The sequence below is a fragment of the Dipodomys merriami genome, unplaced genomic scaffold, assembly GCF_024711535.1.
Source record: "Dipodomys merriami isolate MVZ:Mamm:240054 unplaced genomic scaffold, mDipMer1.0.p SCAF_10, whole genome shotgun sequence".
NCBI classification, from domain to species: Eukaryota; Metazoa; Chordata; class Mammalia; order Rodentia; family Heteromyidae; genus Dipodomys; species Dipodomys merriami.
This window is the reverse complement of record NW_027202271.1, coordinates 52,718,200-52,734,682: the sequence shown is the minus strand read 5'-3', so window position 1 is coordinate 52,734,682 and position 16,483 is coordinate 52,718,200. Positions and strand designations below refer to the sequence as shown.

Here is a 16,483-nt window from a genome sequence, read left to right as displayed (position 1 = left end):
GACTGTTCCAGTCTTCTAAAGAAGAGAGTTAAAGGAATATTGAAAATGCACATCAAAGAAGTTTCTGTAGAGCTGGGTTTCTTGTCACCAGCTTAGAGCTAGTGCACCAGAACCTTTAAAATGCATGTGTCCAAGAGAGAGGATGCATACATATTGATGCCTGAATATATTTGTGTAGCCTCACTTTTTGGGGTGAGAACTCTTATTTTGAGGTTCTAAAAATGTCCTTGTCTAACAAAAATGTATGCTACTAATCCTGAAAAATGCTTAATTGTGCTACCAGAAATAGGGGCATAGGCCAATAGAGTCTGGAACCCTTGCAGAAATCTAGATGTCTGTCCTTAGATACATGCCCACCCAGCACTATCTGTTAACTCTTGTGTACACACAAGCCATTGTATGTGATTTCATCTTGAGCATCTGTTTTCCCAGTTGCCTCAGTGCTGGGTGCCTGTACAGTGACTGCTCAGCATGGAGGCTATTTGCCAGATGCACACTGCAGTTTGAGTGCAGCCTGGGCTTGCGAGACCGTGTACCCTTTGGGTACCACACACTTCCTCCTGCTATGCACTGAGTTATATGAAGCCTGCTGGATAGAATAATGGTACATTTTAGCCCGTCTTTACTGCTGAGTGCCTTGGTTTGTGACTTCCCGTGGATGTGGCTATGTAACCCACCAGCTCACATCTGGAATTCATTTTCCTTTTACTAGGGCATAGATCCTATGTAGTGTATGGGCAACAGGAGAGAAAGCATTAAAAGGAGATTAAATGATACTTGTGCAAGAAGAATTAAAAAAAAATACTTCAGTAGGTGCATTGGAGCCACCGGGGAACTTATTTAATAATGAAGGTTCCCAGGCTATGGCCTCTTCTGTACCTTTTCTTCCTGAGAAGGAGAGCCAGGGCCTGGGGATTTTCACCTTCTGGATTTGGGAAGCAGTGCTTTATTGAACTCTTAAGACACATAGAAATAGCCTCTACCCTTCAAAAGTTCTTCTTTGGCACTTCAAGGTCTAGCAGCCTAGAGAGTCTAGAAACTTTCCTACACAGAACATTTGCATGCTGAAAAGACACAAAGGCCCTTGTGAAACCTCAGAGACCAGCAATGAAAAGGGAGCCTGACCCAGAATGGTGAGCAGCTGGGAAGGTGCTGCTGTCCTGGGAACAGGACTGCTGTCTGATAGGCTTGGGAGGGAAAGACCAGGTCTTGGGCGTATGCTGGTGTGGTGCCCAAGCTGCCTCTGTTGCTCTGGTGGCCACATTAGTGCTTCTTTTCCTTCAGGAGACAGGAGGATGACCTCTCTTCGCTCCAGATACTTCTGTGTGAGTAGGTTTGTGAAACTCTCCTGTAACCTTGTCATCCCAACCTAGCCTCTCATGGGTTTTGATTTGCATTTATTCACTGTTCTGGGCCTTACAGGTAGCCCTCTTAGGATTCTCAAGATTAGGCCAATCACATATGAGTCACAACCCCCATTTTAAAAAGCTACACATAAACTAGCATACATGAAAACCACACAGATTGACAAACAGCAGAGCAGTAGGACTTCAGATACTGGAATTGTTAGGTAGAGAACATGTAGTAGCTTCTGATAATGTCCAAAACTTGGAAGAATAAAAGATGAAATTAAAAATGTAAGCAAGGATTATGCAAGTACTAAAATAATCAGGTAGGTGGTGTGTGTGTGTGTGTGTGTGTGTGTGTGTGTGTGTGTGTGTGTGTGTGTGTGTGTGTGTGTGTGTGTGTGTGTGTGTGTGTGTGTGTGTGTGTGTGTGTGTGTGTGTGTGTAATAGGGCTTGAACTCAAGGTCTGGGTGTGGTCCCTTAGCTTTTTCACTCAAGGATGGCCTCTCCCACTTGAGCCACCGCTCTGTCTGGGTTTTTGGTAGTTAATTGGAAATGAGAGTCTCATGGACTTTACTGACCTAGCTGGCTTCGAACTGCAATCCTCAAATCTCAGCCTCTTGAGTAGTTAGGATTACAGGCATGAAACACTGGCTCCCCTCTAACAGTCAGGCAGATTTTTTTTTTTTTTTTTTTGGTCAGTCGTGGGGCTTGAACTCTGGGCTTGGGTGCTGTCCTTGCGCTCTTCAGCTCAAGGCGGGCGCTTTACCACTTGAGCCACAGAGCCACTTCCGGTTTTCTTGTGGTTATTGGAGATAAGAGTCTCATGGACTTTCCTGCCTGGCTGGCTTTGAACCTCGATCCTCAGATCTCAGCCTCCTGAGTAGCTAGGATTACAGGTGTGAGCTACTGGCTCCTGGCTTCAGGCAGATTTTTTTTTTTAAGAAGGAAATAGAAATTCTAGAAATTCAATTTATAATTCTTAGAAGTCTTGTGGAATGCTTTTAACCAGAAGATTAGACAAAAGCAAAAAATTAATGAACTAGATAAGAAATCTGAAAAATTGCCCAGAAATGACCCTTTTAAAGACATGAGTGTTGTAAAAGCAGCTCAGTAAGTGATGGAGTGAGCTAGGTGACATACGTGTGATTGGCATTTCAGCAGGAGAGAGGGGAGCTGAAAGAACAGCAAAAGCAAGGACTAAAACCAGCATGTATGAATACCAGACAAATAGTGAAGCGGTATTAAAAGGAAATACTGTTAATGATGGGAACATTTGCATGTTTGTGGACCAATTCTAGACCAAGCTTGAAGTTTGCTTTTTTTTTTATATGTGTGTAGTACATACATTTATTGTAATATAACCACTCTTTTATTTTAACTAAAGACCTGGCTGGGCTCCATCCTTAAGCTCTCTTTTGCTCAAGGCTAGTACCTTACCACTGAGCCCCAGCTTCATCTCTGTCTTTTTTTGGCAGTTAATGGGAGATAATAGTTTCACAAACTTTCCTGCCTGGACTGGCTTTGAACCATCAATCTCAAATCTCAGCTTCCTGAATAGCGAGGGTTACAGACATGATCTTGGGTACCTGGACACTTTTTTTTTTTTAAACTTCTTTTGTGCCATGATATCAGAGTTGATTAGCTGCAGTGGAGACTGTATGGCTCTCCACATGCAAAATGTTTACCCAAAGGCTTCTTCTGGAAACTCATGTTGACTCTGAGCTAGAAGTACCCATGTGCGCCAACTTGAAGCCAACTGGAGATAGATGACTCTCATAAAATTTGGACAAATTAAATCAAACACAAATACACACACACACACACACACACACACACACACACACACACACACACACACACACACACACACACACACACACACACACACACACACACACACACACACACACACACACACACACACACACACACGTAGGCTTCAGATACAGGTTAATTTTAAATTATTTTCCCAGACACCTTGGGGTTGCTCTCAAGACTTTGCACTTGTTAGGCAGGTACTGTTAGACTTGAGCCACACCCCCAGCCCTATGAAAAGTTTTACAACACAAAAGTACTGTAGATTGTGTGTAGGGCTGTGCCTGTGTATGGTGGAAGTCTAAAGTAACACAGGAGAGTATAAACAGCAAAAAGAGCAGCAGTTAGGGTGAGGGCTGAGGGGGTTTTAACTCCCTCTGGTAGTTGGATGTGGTATTCTTTGGGGATTCCTTTTTGCTTTTTTGCATTTTACAAACAGCTTGGTGTATTCTTTAAAAGTGGCCCTTCAGGTAGGTGCTGTCCATGGTCCTGTGGTCATGGGAAGACCTAGTAGCCAAAGTGTTTAGGGAGAATCCTTCAGCCTAAGAATTTTCACATTTTCAGGTAGGAAAGTCACCTTAGTCTGTGACAAGTGGAGAGGGTCCTGGAGGTCCTGGATCCAGCTGCTTCTGGAAGAGGGAATCCATCTATCCGTAACCACCATAGTGGTCATCTGGCCTACCCTTTATTTGTCATGTGATCACAAGACTAGCAGTTTTATTGGGAATATCTATGTCAGAGTCACTGAAATTATATGTGTGATGCTAGCTTCAGGTCACCATGATATACCTTCGACTTCATTACTTTGGAAATTCATCTTGGTATTCTGGTCATTTGTCCATAGTCCCTGACAGATTCCTTGTTCTGAGCCCTGGAGGCCTGTGTGGTCTGATTGGTCCCGAGGGGAAGGAAGCAGTCTACTATGCCTCGCTGAGCATCTACTTCTGTAGAAAGGCTTCCTAGGTCAGGTTGTGTTCATGGTGTGTTGTGTTCATATTGTGTTTATGGTGAGCTAAGTCCTGACTTGTCCTTCCGAAATGAGTCAGATAAGATTTTACAGGAAGGAAGACAGGACAAAACCCCAACAGTTTTCAAAAGCTTCTTTATAACTTCCCAGGGTTACAGATGGGCAGTTAGCTAGCTGAAGAAGAGCCCAACGAGTTGAGCTCGGTGAACCCACCTGTGGTCAAGACTAAGTGAGGTGGAGATAGAAGGCTGGGTGGTCTGAGGCCAGCCCCTGGCAAAAGTGACAGGCCCTACAAGAGAAGCAAACTAAAGCAACAAGGGCTAGTGGTAGAGCAACTGCTTAGCAACTGAGAAGTCTTGAGTTCAAAGTACACTACTACAAAAAAAAGAAAAAGGAAAAAAATCCTAATGGGGGCTGAGGGGAGAACTTGAGTGGTAGAACCCCTCTGTCTACCAAGAACAGGGGCCTGAGTTCAAAACCTAGTACCAGCCAAACAAAAAAGTAGAGACCACTGCTTTTCTCCAGTGCTGCTTTGTGTGCCGGTCTTGCATTAGCAAATACCTAGAAGTGATTGTATTTTGTGATCATTATTTTCAGATCAAATACTCCCTCTTCTAGTTCAGATAGCGCTGAGAGACAGCTAAATGAGCAGGTGAGGTCTCCAGCTTTTGAATGGTTGAGTTGGAGTCTTCACAAACATTTTTGTCCAGACTAGTCTTGAACCATAATTCTCTCAGTGGATCTCTACTTCCTGAGTAGCTGAGATTACAGGCCTAGCCTAGGCTGAACTTTTATAGGAAAGTTTTGTTCTTTAATGGGCTGGTCCTTAACTTAGAGTAAGATTTGAGAAATGAGGAACTTTTTATGGAAAAGTAGACTCAAGAAATACAATATCAGATTATCAGTTTGCACCTTCTGAAATCTCAATGATATAATAAATATCATAAGCCTTTCTAAAGCATCGAACAAAATAGGCACATGTAAGGTAGAATTTCCCAACTTTTTGCTCTCAGAACATTGTTATACATTTAAAATTCTTGTTGAGAAAAAATTCTCGTTGAGGTGAACTACATGCATGAGGCTCTGGCTTTGACCCCTAGCATTGCAAAACAAAACAAAACAAAAAAGTAAAAAAACCCTCATTCTGGAGATTTTATTAGTATACATTATTATTTGCACTGTTTCCCAAAGGAGAGATTAAAAAGTACTTATTGATCTATTAAAATCCACAATAATGAATCTGTTACCTGTTAACTTGAATGACTTGCTTTTTATGAAAAAAAATGACTATTTTCCAAAATGTCCAGGAATCAGAGGAATGCCATAGTTCCATTCATTTGCAGATTTTGGAGCTGCTTCGAGTGGCAGGGAGCCCTGGTTCTCAGGGTGTCAGCACCCAGTAGGGCTGTGGGTTAGACCTCAGACAGCCTTGGCAGTCTCCGCTGTGTGCCCAGAACGAAAAGACTGCACTTCGGGTTGTTCTGGTAACAAATAGGCATAAATTTAACTACTTCTGTTATGGTGCTGTCTGCCTGCCTTTCCCAGGCTCTCCCTACCCTTTCAGCTTCCTGAAGAAGCTTCTTGCCTTCATTGCACACCCTTTCATTTTCACCCAGGTGCCTGGGTGTTCAGGAAACATTTCAACAGCTGGAAAAGCCCAGTCCATCTGCAGCTGCAAGCCCCCTCTGCAGTGTTAGGTAACAACATAGTTGTGCATTCTAGGAAGTGAGGTATGTAGGTCTCTGGAGAGACATTGTTCCGCCCACCAATCTTCTTACAAGATTTATGGATTGATTGATTGCTGTAAGGGCCTTATGACTGACTACTTAGTAGATAAGTGGTTCAGGATCTTGTAATTATCTGGAGCTAGGGATCCTCCTACTTCTCCCTCCTGTGTAGCTGGGATTACAGACATATTACCACCACACTTGGCTTGATTTGTTGAGATAGGGATCTCAATGACTTACTGCTTATGCTGGCCTGGAACTGTGATTCTTCTGATCTCCGCCTCTCAAGTAGCAGAGATGGCAAGTGGGGGCCCCCATGCCCTATTGAGAGTAGTTCTTACTTCAATTCGAAGAATAACTAATGATCTAGGAGACAATACTAGTTAGGTGGATAGATAAAGAAAGAAAGGGATTGACATTTGTGAGGCATCATTCATATGCCAGGTACTATGCTGCGCACAGACCTGTATCGAATGGTTCAGTAGCTGTGTGATCTAGGCCCCAATCCTTCACTTCTCTGCCTGTTTTCCTCACCTGCACATTGGGGTGGCAGGGTTTTCCTCCCTGTGCTCTGTGGTGAAGAGGTGGGGAAGGAGAGGGCAGGGCTTGGCATTGATAGTTATTCTTTTCTCTTTCCTCCAAACCATCATGGAAATTTGTGATTGCTGGCCTAATACTTGGTCCTTTGATATGGCTCCATGCTGTTTTTCTAAAAACATTTTCCCTTGCCGTGAAATGTACTTTTGAACCATTAAGTTTGCCTTTCATTAAGTGACTAAAGACTAGCTTGTCTTAAAGCATTATTATATTGAACTTGGTTTCAAGTGAGGTTGTACATGGTTTTATTTTTGGAACTTTAGGAAGCATGATGGATTTCTAAGGGTAGTGAGAATCACAGATATTACTTTCGGAGTCAGAAGGTATAATTTTAACTTTTGGTGGGAGTAGAATAAATGTCATGTGCATAACTAATTCCTTAGGTGAGTAATTCTATTTGTTAAGGGTTGCTTTTCCCTGCAGATGATGCAAAATATGGGAAAATGAAGGCTTCTTGTCAGATGCCTCTACCCCTGGGCCTTGCTGGAACCCAGTGAGGCTCCCGTGTCTCCATCAGTATGGCCTTTGGGGTCTCCTTCAGCGGTGACGTGCTTTATGACTTGCTTACCATCCCTGGGAGGTGGGTGTCCTGTGCAGGGGCTGACATCCTATAGATCTGGTAAATGCTTATTGAAAAAAATCCTTTGAGGTTAATAAGCAAGAAAACGGGTTTATAAAAATTCTACAGGTAGTGTGATCCTATTTTGATAAGCTCCCAGAAAATTTATGGAGTTCTGTCCCCGAAAAGAGTCTAGTGGCCTGGGGGAGGCCTGGGCAGAGGAAGGAGGGCTGGGATTTTAAGAAGTGTGAGATATTTAGGGTGCTGGGCTTGCCTGTTACCTTCCCAGGCCAGTCTTCATGCCGCTCACACAACATCCGCCCCTCAGTCATGTTGTAATGACAGACACAGGGAGAATGCTTTCTGTTTGGTTAAGCCTGACTCCAGCAGGCTACCACCTCAGGCGGGACCCTAGAAGAGGCTGGTGAGAGATGGGGTGTCCTCCCCTCTGGTTTCTTCCCCTGCAGCTGGAATATGTGCTTAGAGGTTGAAAAAGGCCAGTAAAACCACCTTCTTTGTGCAGAGAGCCTGGCACTTTGTTTTGTCTTGGAGTCTATATTACTGCACTATTGTAGACAAGGACAATTTTTTTTTTTTCTCATAGAACATTGTTTTTTTTTTTTTTTTTTTTTGTCAGTCATGGGGCTTGAATTCTGGGCCTGCCTGGGTGCTGTCCCTCAGCTCTTCAGCTCAAGGTGAGCGCTCTGCCATTTGAGCTACAGTGCCACTTCCAGTTTTCTGGTGGTTAATTGGCAGTAAGAGTCTCACGGGCTTTCCTGCTCGGATTGGCTTTGAACTGTGATCCTCAGATCTCAGCCTCCTGAGTAGCTAGAATTACAGGTGTGAGCCACCAGTGCCTGGCTCATAGAACATTTTATTATTATTATTATTTTTTTGTCGGTCATGGGGCTTGAACTCCGGGCCTGGGCGCTGTCCCTCAGCTCTTCAGCTCAAGGCGAGCGCTCTACCACTTGAGCTACAGCGCCACTTCCGGTTTTCTGGTGGTTTATTGGAGATAGGAGTCTCACGGTCTCTCCTGCCCGGGCTGGCTTTGAACCGCGATCCTCAGATCTCAGCCTCCTGAGTAGCTAGGATTACAGGCGTGAGCCACCAGCGCCCGGCTTTATTGTATTTTTAAATGACATGTAATTGGACGTATTAGGATGTATAGTGTGATACTAATAAGTGTACAAAGTCTAGTAATGATAGGTGGTCAGCATAGTCAGCACTTCAGAGACTCCTTTTCTTCTTGGCATGTCTGGGGATAGAACCCAGAGCCTCATTCTTACAGGCAAGCCCTGTACATCTTAGCTGCATCCTCAGCCATGGTGTTATTTTACTTAGAGGAGACAGAGTTTTATTAAGTTGCCCAACCGGCCTCAAACTCTCAATCCTCATGCCCCAGCCTCCCAAGTAGTTGGGATTATAGGTTTACCTACCTGTCTAGCTTGACTTGAAACACTTTTTGCTACTTTGAAATATCCGGTAAGTTATTGTTAACTGTAGTCAGCCTGCCATAGTATAGAACACTGGAATCCATTCTTTTCTATTGGTCAGTTTGGACTACTTAACCAGCTGTTCCCCATCCCTCTCTCCCCTAAAAAGAGTGATTTATAAGCAACCAAATGTTTTTTTGGACAAGGCGGAGATGCTAGAAACAGTTTCTGGCTAAAACTAGTTGCATTGAAACCTATGAGGGCTAATAGAAACACTTATGAATTGTGAACATGTCATCTTGGTCTTCAAAGTCACATTTTGTACCCAGCTCTACTTCTCCTACAGTAACTCATTACTAGCAGAAAGGACATTAAGTAGACACCACTGTGTGCAGTAAAAATGGTTGGCACGAAAATGTAACATAGGGAAACAAATGCCCTGACTGTTCCCTAACAGAATCAAAGAACACACCCACACTTTCAGCCAGCCATCGATAGAACTGGCAGTCTCAAAGAGGACAGGAACAAGACCTTGCAGAAATCTCACCCGAAGTCAATTCACAGCAGCCTTAAGGTGAGTGGGAGGCTCCTGTGAGCACTGAGCTTCCCTCTCAGGCTGTTATAGGTGGCTTTTCTTCCTTGGGAAGTGACACATGGTTGCATTTAGAGACTGGCTGCCCGTGAGTGGTAGGAGAGCGCAGGGCAGCAAATCTGGAGGCCCAGCTCCCCATCCCCTCTGGTAGAGTTGGATGGGAGTGATGGTTGAGCTAGAGAATCATATTATGCTGTTTCTGCAGCCCCCTCCCCCTCTTCCCCCCCCCCCAGTTTAGAAGGTTGAGATTGGAAAACAGAAGAGGTGGCCTTCAGAACTTAGGCAAAGCAGCAGAGGAGCTATCTCCAGCTCTAGGTGGCTAGGAAAAAGTGGCCTGGAGCTGGCTCTCTCTTTCTTGTCATTTGCACTGCCAAGTACAAAGTGTTTGGCTGTAGGACCCTGATTTCACTTGGAGGAGAGCATCTACTGCTTCAGCATAGAAATATATTACGAAGAGAGAAATGTGACCTGGGCACATTGAGATTATACAAGCTGAGGGCTCCGGAGAAGAGGGTTCCCAAAGCAACCCAGGGGATTAGAGGATCAGAAGGCATCGTCAGGTAAGACTAAGTTAGGCTGCAATAACAAGCAGCTCCCAAAATCTCAGTGGCTTCCTATGAACAGCTGTAACCAGAGTTCATTTCTTATTCATACTAAGCTCACCGGGAATTCTGCAGCTCCGCAGGTCAGCCAGCCTCCACATGGTGGCTTAGCTTTCCAGGCTTCTTTATCTTGTGCTATCAATGTCTCATGTGTCTGTATACTGCTTTGCAGGTGATGCATGCCCCTTGACGCTTACGCCCATGATCTATTGGCCAGTGCCCATCAGAGCCAGGTATGGATAGGTAGAGAGAACAGAAGACAGTAGTCTTTCCCATGGGCCTGGAGAGAGAAGTTCACTGATGGGAATGAGCGTGGGAGGGCACTGCCACAGGGGGTGGGCACAATGCCCATGGGCATTGCTTATTGCAGGCAGTCTTGGGCCTGTTTGTAGACTCACTCTTGACACCTTCCTATCTTGGGCTTAGAGACTGGGTACTGCATGAGGAATGAGTCATTGGGTCAGCCTTAGAGTTCTTCTGGCTAAGTGCCCCAGGGCTGGCTGATGCCCACCTTGCCTCTTTGAGATGTAATGAATATCCCTTGACCCAACACAGGTCATGGGTATCCACTTGGCCCTAACTCATGCACTACTCTGTGACAATCCAGCTCTGCTAGCTTTGGGGCTTTCATTAAAGGAGTCATTTAGCACTGTGGAGCATGGAAGCAGACAAGGTAGTCAGCAAACATTGAACTTTCCAGGCTGAGGTATTTATTAGTTGGGAGTGTTTCCTTAAATAGAGGAAGGATGTCTGACTTCGGAACCTCAGTTCTGGCTTCCTTTATTTTCTCTCCCTGTTAGAGGTAAAGCTAGAATTTAGGTAAGAAATGGTGTCTGAGGTGGTCTTAAAGCAAACAGAAAACTAGAGCAGCCGCTAAGGAGAACAGTAGGAAGTTAAACATAGAATTCCCGTATGATCAGGCAGTTGTACGTTTGAGTGAATGTCCAGAAGGATGGAAAGTGGAGGCTTGAACAGACATTTGCATACCATGGCCACAGAGTCAGAGGGTAGGAGCAACTCATATCCGTTAATGGATTGCTAGAGACAAAGTGTACTATTACTTGGCTTCATAAAGGAAAGAGCGAACACATGGATGAACCTTGAGGATATGGTAGAAAAGGACCAATACTGTGTGATGTCTGTGAAGTGTCTGTAGGAGCAGATTATAGACGGCTAATATAGTGGGTTGCTGTGGGAGGAAGAGGGTTATTGAATGATGTGGGGTGGAGTTACAGGTTTTTATTTTTTGCTAGTCCAAGGGCCTGGGTGTTGTCCCTGATGTTCTTTTTGTTCACTCTCACTTGAGACACAGCTCTACTTCCAGCTTTTTCTGTGAGTAATTGGAGGTCAGAATCTCAGATTTTCCTGACTGGGCTGGTTTTGAACCATTGATCCTCAGATTTCAACCCCCTGAGTAGCTAGGATTGGAGGCATGAGCCCCTGGCTTATGGCTGAGGTTTGTAGTTTTCTGCGATGGTAGGGGCAGAGCAAATTGAACAGACACTGACACTGAATATCCACTAGAAAGTAAGTAGGAGAATTTTGCCATAATAATATCAATAATAATAAAAATCCAACCTCAATCAAATCTGACAGCTGACAAGCTCTTTCTGTAGGTTGTCCAGCCAGCCCATTTCCTGTGCTGTAGGATTTACAGATGGAGACCCAGAAGCCAGGGAGCCAAGTGTGCCAGGGAGCTCCCACTGCACCTCACTGTGTGACAGGGTCACATAGCCTCCAGCTCAGAGCTGGGACCCAGCAGCAGAGCTGGGGCTTCATTTTCCGGCCGAGGTTGTGTAGCCTTGCTGACTGTCATCTGTAATCCACAGAAGAAATTCACATTCTCATCTTCATCCTACTCTTGTTTCTACTTTGGCTGGGTCTTGGCTTCAAGTTAAGCCACACTGTCTTTCTGTATGCACGCAGCGTTCTTCGTCTGATAGTTATTCATGTGCTCATAAGGTTTTCCGTAGTGGTGACCGGGTTCTGGGATTCTTGTAGGCTCCCCAGGCTGTTCCCTGTGCTATTTTGAGGATGACACTTAGCCCAGGAGTTCAGGTGATGGCTCTTGTGGCAGATGCCTCTCAGGCTCTGGCCAGCAGGGGAATCCTGTGCCCCTCTGGGGTGCACTGACCATGGGGGTTTCCTCTATTACTTTTTCTTTTAACTGTTTCATGTGGTCTCAGGTTAGAGAAAGGCAGATGTGCTTTCTTGTCTGTTTCTAAATCTGTGCCTTAATTCAGATAGGCTGGTATTGCTTCTCTGCAAAGGTCACTTGTGAAAGTGGAGCTTTGGGTCGGTTTGTAAGTGATCTTGATCACGACATCCCAGGGATGATGCTGTGTGATCACAGTCAGGAAATAGCATTGCTGCAGCCACCATTGACTGTGGAAGGAAGATTGGAAGTGCACGGAAGTTCTTCCCTCCCCTGGTTCTTTGGAACTCTTTGCCTTCAAGTTTCTTTAAATGCCAGTCTGCTAACTGTGCTCCTATCTGTGTTATTTGTAAAGGAAAACAAATAAGCAAACAACCACATCCTTCATTAAAAAAACAAAAAAAGCAAAACTTTTCAGTAGGCTCTGGTGGCTCACACCTGTAATCCTAGCTACTCAGGAGGTCAGATCTGAGGATCGAGATTTAGAACCAGCCCAGGTAGGAAAGTTCATGAGACTCTTATCTCCAATTAACCACCAAAAAGCTAGAAGTAGAGCTATGGCTCAAGTGGTACAGTGCTAGCCTTGAGTGAAAAAACTAAGGAACTGTACCCAAGCCCTGAGTTCGAGCCTCAGTACTGGCACAAAACAAACCCAAAACCCCAGAAAAACCAAAGGTCACTGTCTCATTAGCTTTGACAAGAAAGACTAATGAGGTGTAATTGTGAGTGAACATTGGCTACAGACTCCATATCTAGTGTGAGTGAAGTTTGTGTATTCATTCAGACATTGGTATCTTCAGTGGTCCAGAAATTCAGTGCAATATGAAAACAGGCCTCAGGTGACAGGACCCCAACATTTTCTGCAGAATCTGTGGGTGTATTCTGCTTAGGAGAGGAGGTCATAGCTTCAGCTGTAGCAGGAGCTGTAGCAGGGCTGTGCCCTGGAACCTAGGGCCTAATTGGAGTAGTGACTTTGATTATTCCAGGTGGCTCTTTAGAACAGAGACAAAGACTTTGCAGTTCTTACGAAGGATGGACCAGCTCTACTCCATTTTAGAAGAAAATGCACCCTTGTGGATGATGCTAGACTCCCATGAACCTGGGGAAGGGAATTAAGAACATAGATTCTAGCCAGGCGCCGGTGGCTCACGCCTGTAATCCTAGCTACTCAGGAGGCTGAGATCTAAGGATCGAGGTTCAAAGCCAGCCCGGGCAGGAAAGTCCATGAGACTCTTATCTCCAGTAAACCACTCGAAAACCGGGAGTGGCACTGTGGCTCAAGCGGTAGAGCGCTCGCCTTGAGCTGAAGAGCACAGGGACAGCGCCCAAGCCCAGAGTTAAAGCCCTATGACCGACCAAAAAAAAAAAAAGAACATAGATTCTACAGCCAATTTTCCCAGGCTCAATTCCCAGCCCTACCATTGGGTGAGTTGTATACCTTTCAGTAAATTAGATGACTTGTAGTATTTCAATTGTGCTCATATAAAAAAGGGAGATAGCAGCATTTAGTGAATAGAGTTGTTTATAGGATTAACAGCCCTTTTGATTATATGTAGTAGATAGTTGGTGCTTATTAAATATTAACTGCTGGGGGTGGGCACAGTGGAGGGCACCTATCGACCAGGAGTTCTGGCTCACACACAGAGACACCATCTCCAGAAGCGATACTGATTGTTCTAGTGGGCCGGTGGTTGTCCTGAGGATGGACGGTCTATGTTTTTGTCTCAGTTCTGGCCATTAAATGGTAACTAGATAAGAATATCACATTTCTTTCTTTTTTCTTTTTTTTTTTGTCTTTTGCAGTGTACTGCTGTGTTTGCGCCTAGATTTCACTGAGGAAATGTTCAGTCAGAGATTTCCCTTAGAAGATTTTTACTGCAGCGCCATTAGACTAGGGAGGGAAGGCTGCTCTCTGTCTTGTAGTCATCTCCCATATCGCTAGTAATGGAATAGCTTGCTTTCTTCTAGTCATTTTGGATGGGAAATATAAATGCTGAAATCTCCATTGTGTTCTGTGAAATTTCCCTGCAACTGCAAAGGGGTGTGTCCACGTTCTTTGTAGCTTCTAGAAAGCAGGGTGGCGAGGAGTGAAGCAGGGGTCTCGGGGTTGGCTTACTTTGCTGTTTCTCTCTTAGGGGTTTCTTCTGTTGTTTGCTTTTTTCATTTGCTCTTTAAAGTTTTTTTTTTAATCCTATTGGTAGTTGGCTGTAGTTCCATGGGTAATGATGAATTATTACCTAGAAGAATAAAAACAACAAAACATACTGGAAAAGTAAGCTGAATAACACCCCCTGTTGTACTTCTTTAAATTTTGTTTTCCTTTTTCAGTGCTGGGGATGGAACCCAGGGCCTTTCTCAGGCTGAGCCTGAGTTCTACTACCCGGGCTGCCCCTGGCCCCACTTCTTTGGTTTTTAAAAACATCATTTAAACTTAATGCAAATTGTAAGAAGGGATGTATATTCTTTGTAATGCAAGTTCCAAGAAGGAATGGAAACCATCCAATATAAATCCCTATAAGTAGTTAGAACAGAAAGTGACTGGGTGCCAACAGCAGGTGCAGTGGACCGTGGTGCTGTGTGAGTCACGCTTCTAACAGAGCAGCCGAAGACGTCATCCTAAGGCAGCCAGAGATGGACACGCAGTGTGCTCGCTGCCAGGTTATTTTTATTAAATATGAACCCCCTAGACAAGCAACAGAACTCTTAGGTTGATTGTGACTCACAAATATACTGAAGTCCTAGGTAGTAGTCTAAGGTGGTGTTCTCAGAAACTGTAATAATGGGAGAATAGGTTATGATTGAGTGTTAAACTTAGCATACAGTGCAAACCTGTGTAAAAGTGTGAACTCAATTTGTAAAATACTTAAATAAAAACATTAGGAGCAAACACATAAAATGTTAATTGTTCTTTTGGATGGTGAGACACGTCATTTAAATTTTATTGGCATTTTTATCTTCTAAAATCTCTAGCTACCACGTATTTTTTAGATGAAGCAAACCTTTCTTTGTGACACTGAAGCACGTGTTGTTTTTCAAGCAGTTTCATTAAGATGGAATTTAGGTGTCATGTGATTCACTCACTTCTTGAAGACTCCCCTTTGGTGGCTTTTAGTATAGTAATAAGGGATGTTCTGCCATTGTCAATTCCACAGACAATTCTAGAACATTTTCATCACTTCAAAGAGAGACCCACATCCTGTGTTCTAGGTTAATCCCTAGTCTACTTGCTGTTCCTGTGTATGCATCTTTTTCTTTTCTTTTGGGGGCGTGATACCGGGGTTTGAACTTAGGTCTTTGTGGTTTGACTTAACTACTTGAGCCATGTCTACCAGTCCTTTTTTTTTTTTTTTTTTTGCTCTATTTGTTTTTCAGATAGCATCTTGCGTTTTTGCCCAGGGGATGGCCTTGAACAACAGTCCTCCAAACTGTGCCTCCCAGTAGCTGGGATTATAGGTGTGAAGCATGTTACCACCATGTCTAGTTTATTTGTTGAGATGAGATCTTGATAACTTTTTGCTTGGGCTGGCCTTGAACCACAGTTCTCCTGATCTCTGCTTCTAGAGTAGCTGGTACTACAGGCCTGAGTCACTATTCCCAGCCTCGCCTCACCTTACCTCACCTCACCCCACCCTCAACTTCACCTCTACCCCAACCCTACCCCACTCCCACTCTTGCCTTGCCTCACCAGGAGGATAGGACCCAGAGCCTCATGCATGCCGGGCAAGAACTCACACAAAGCTGCATCCCCAACCCCAGGTCTGTCTTCTCTGGGCATTTTATATAAATGGACCCATGCAACGGTGGCCTTTGGGACAGGCCCCTATGACTGAGAGTAATTTACAGGAGGGAGCAGATCACTCTGGCACTCTATATTCTCACTTAATTTAGAAACCAAGCGAGCTACATCTATTTGGTGGTCTAATGTGTATTTTCTGTCTCCTAGAGTTGGTTCCATCGATTATGAGCAACTTGCTGAATCCAGATGCCATTTTCTCCAACAATGAGCTGAGCCTGTCAGACATCGAGATCTATGGCTTTGACTATGATTACACGTTGGTGTTCTACTCTAAGCACCTCCACACACTCATCTTCAATGCTGCTCGGGACCTTCTCATCAATGAACACCGGGTATGACCTCAGGCTTGGATCGTTCTCCCCACCTTTGCCCCTGAGATATTTGAAGAACAGCACCCCATGAAGTCACTTAGAGAATTGTTGCTGAAGAATGAATAGTTTTGTCCCATTCCAAGTGTCTCTTCTTTGGATGTTAGCTGTGTTTAAGAGAACCTTTAGATGTCTCTTTGTTTTTGTTTTGGCAGTACTGGGATTTGAACTCATGGCTTTATGCAGGCCAGGCAGGTACTCTACCACTGTCCCTGAGCTTCTTTTGCTCAAAGCTAGCATTCTACCACTTGAGCCACAGTGCTACTTCCAGCTTTTTCTGTTTATGTGATACTGAGGAATCAAACCCAGGGCTTCATGTATGCTAAGCAAGCAATCTAGCACTAAGCCACATTCTCAGCTCCAACATTTTAATATTTTGCGGTATGATAAGTGTGGTTCTTGCAGAGCCTGGTATGTTCTGGTTCAAAGGAATTCTTCAAATGATGAGCTATGTTTCACCTGCATCCTTGGCTGGATTTGCTTTCTTTTTTTTTTTTTTTGGTCGGCCGTGGGGCTTGAA

At 44.3% G+C, this 16,483-nt stretch overlaps 1 protein-coding gene across 2 annotated transcripts in view; it reads left to right on the top strand.

Moving 5' to 3' along the window:
- The window catches only part of Nt5dc3 (5'-nucleotidase domain containing 3), a 56,508-nt gene that overhangs the window by 3,768 nt on the left and 36,257 nt on the right, over positions 1 to 16,483 (top strand). Inside the window, exons 2-3 of one of the 2 annotated variants that reach the window (XM_069991552.1) lie at positions 15,172 to 15,252; positions 15,743 to 15,927. In XM_069991552.1, coding sequence (XP_069847653.1) covers positions 15,172 to 15,252; positions 15,743 to 15,927 — 266 coding nt within the window. The remainder of the gene's footprint in view (positions 1 to 15,171; positions 15,253 to 15,742; positions 15,928 to 16,483) is intronic. The other variant, XM_069991543.1, reaches the window with a different exon arrangement.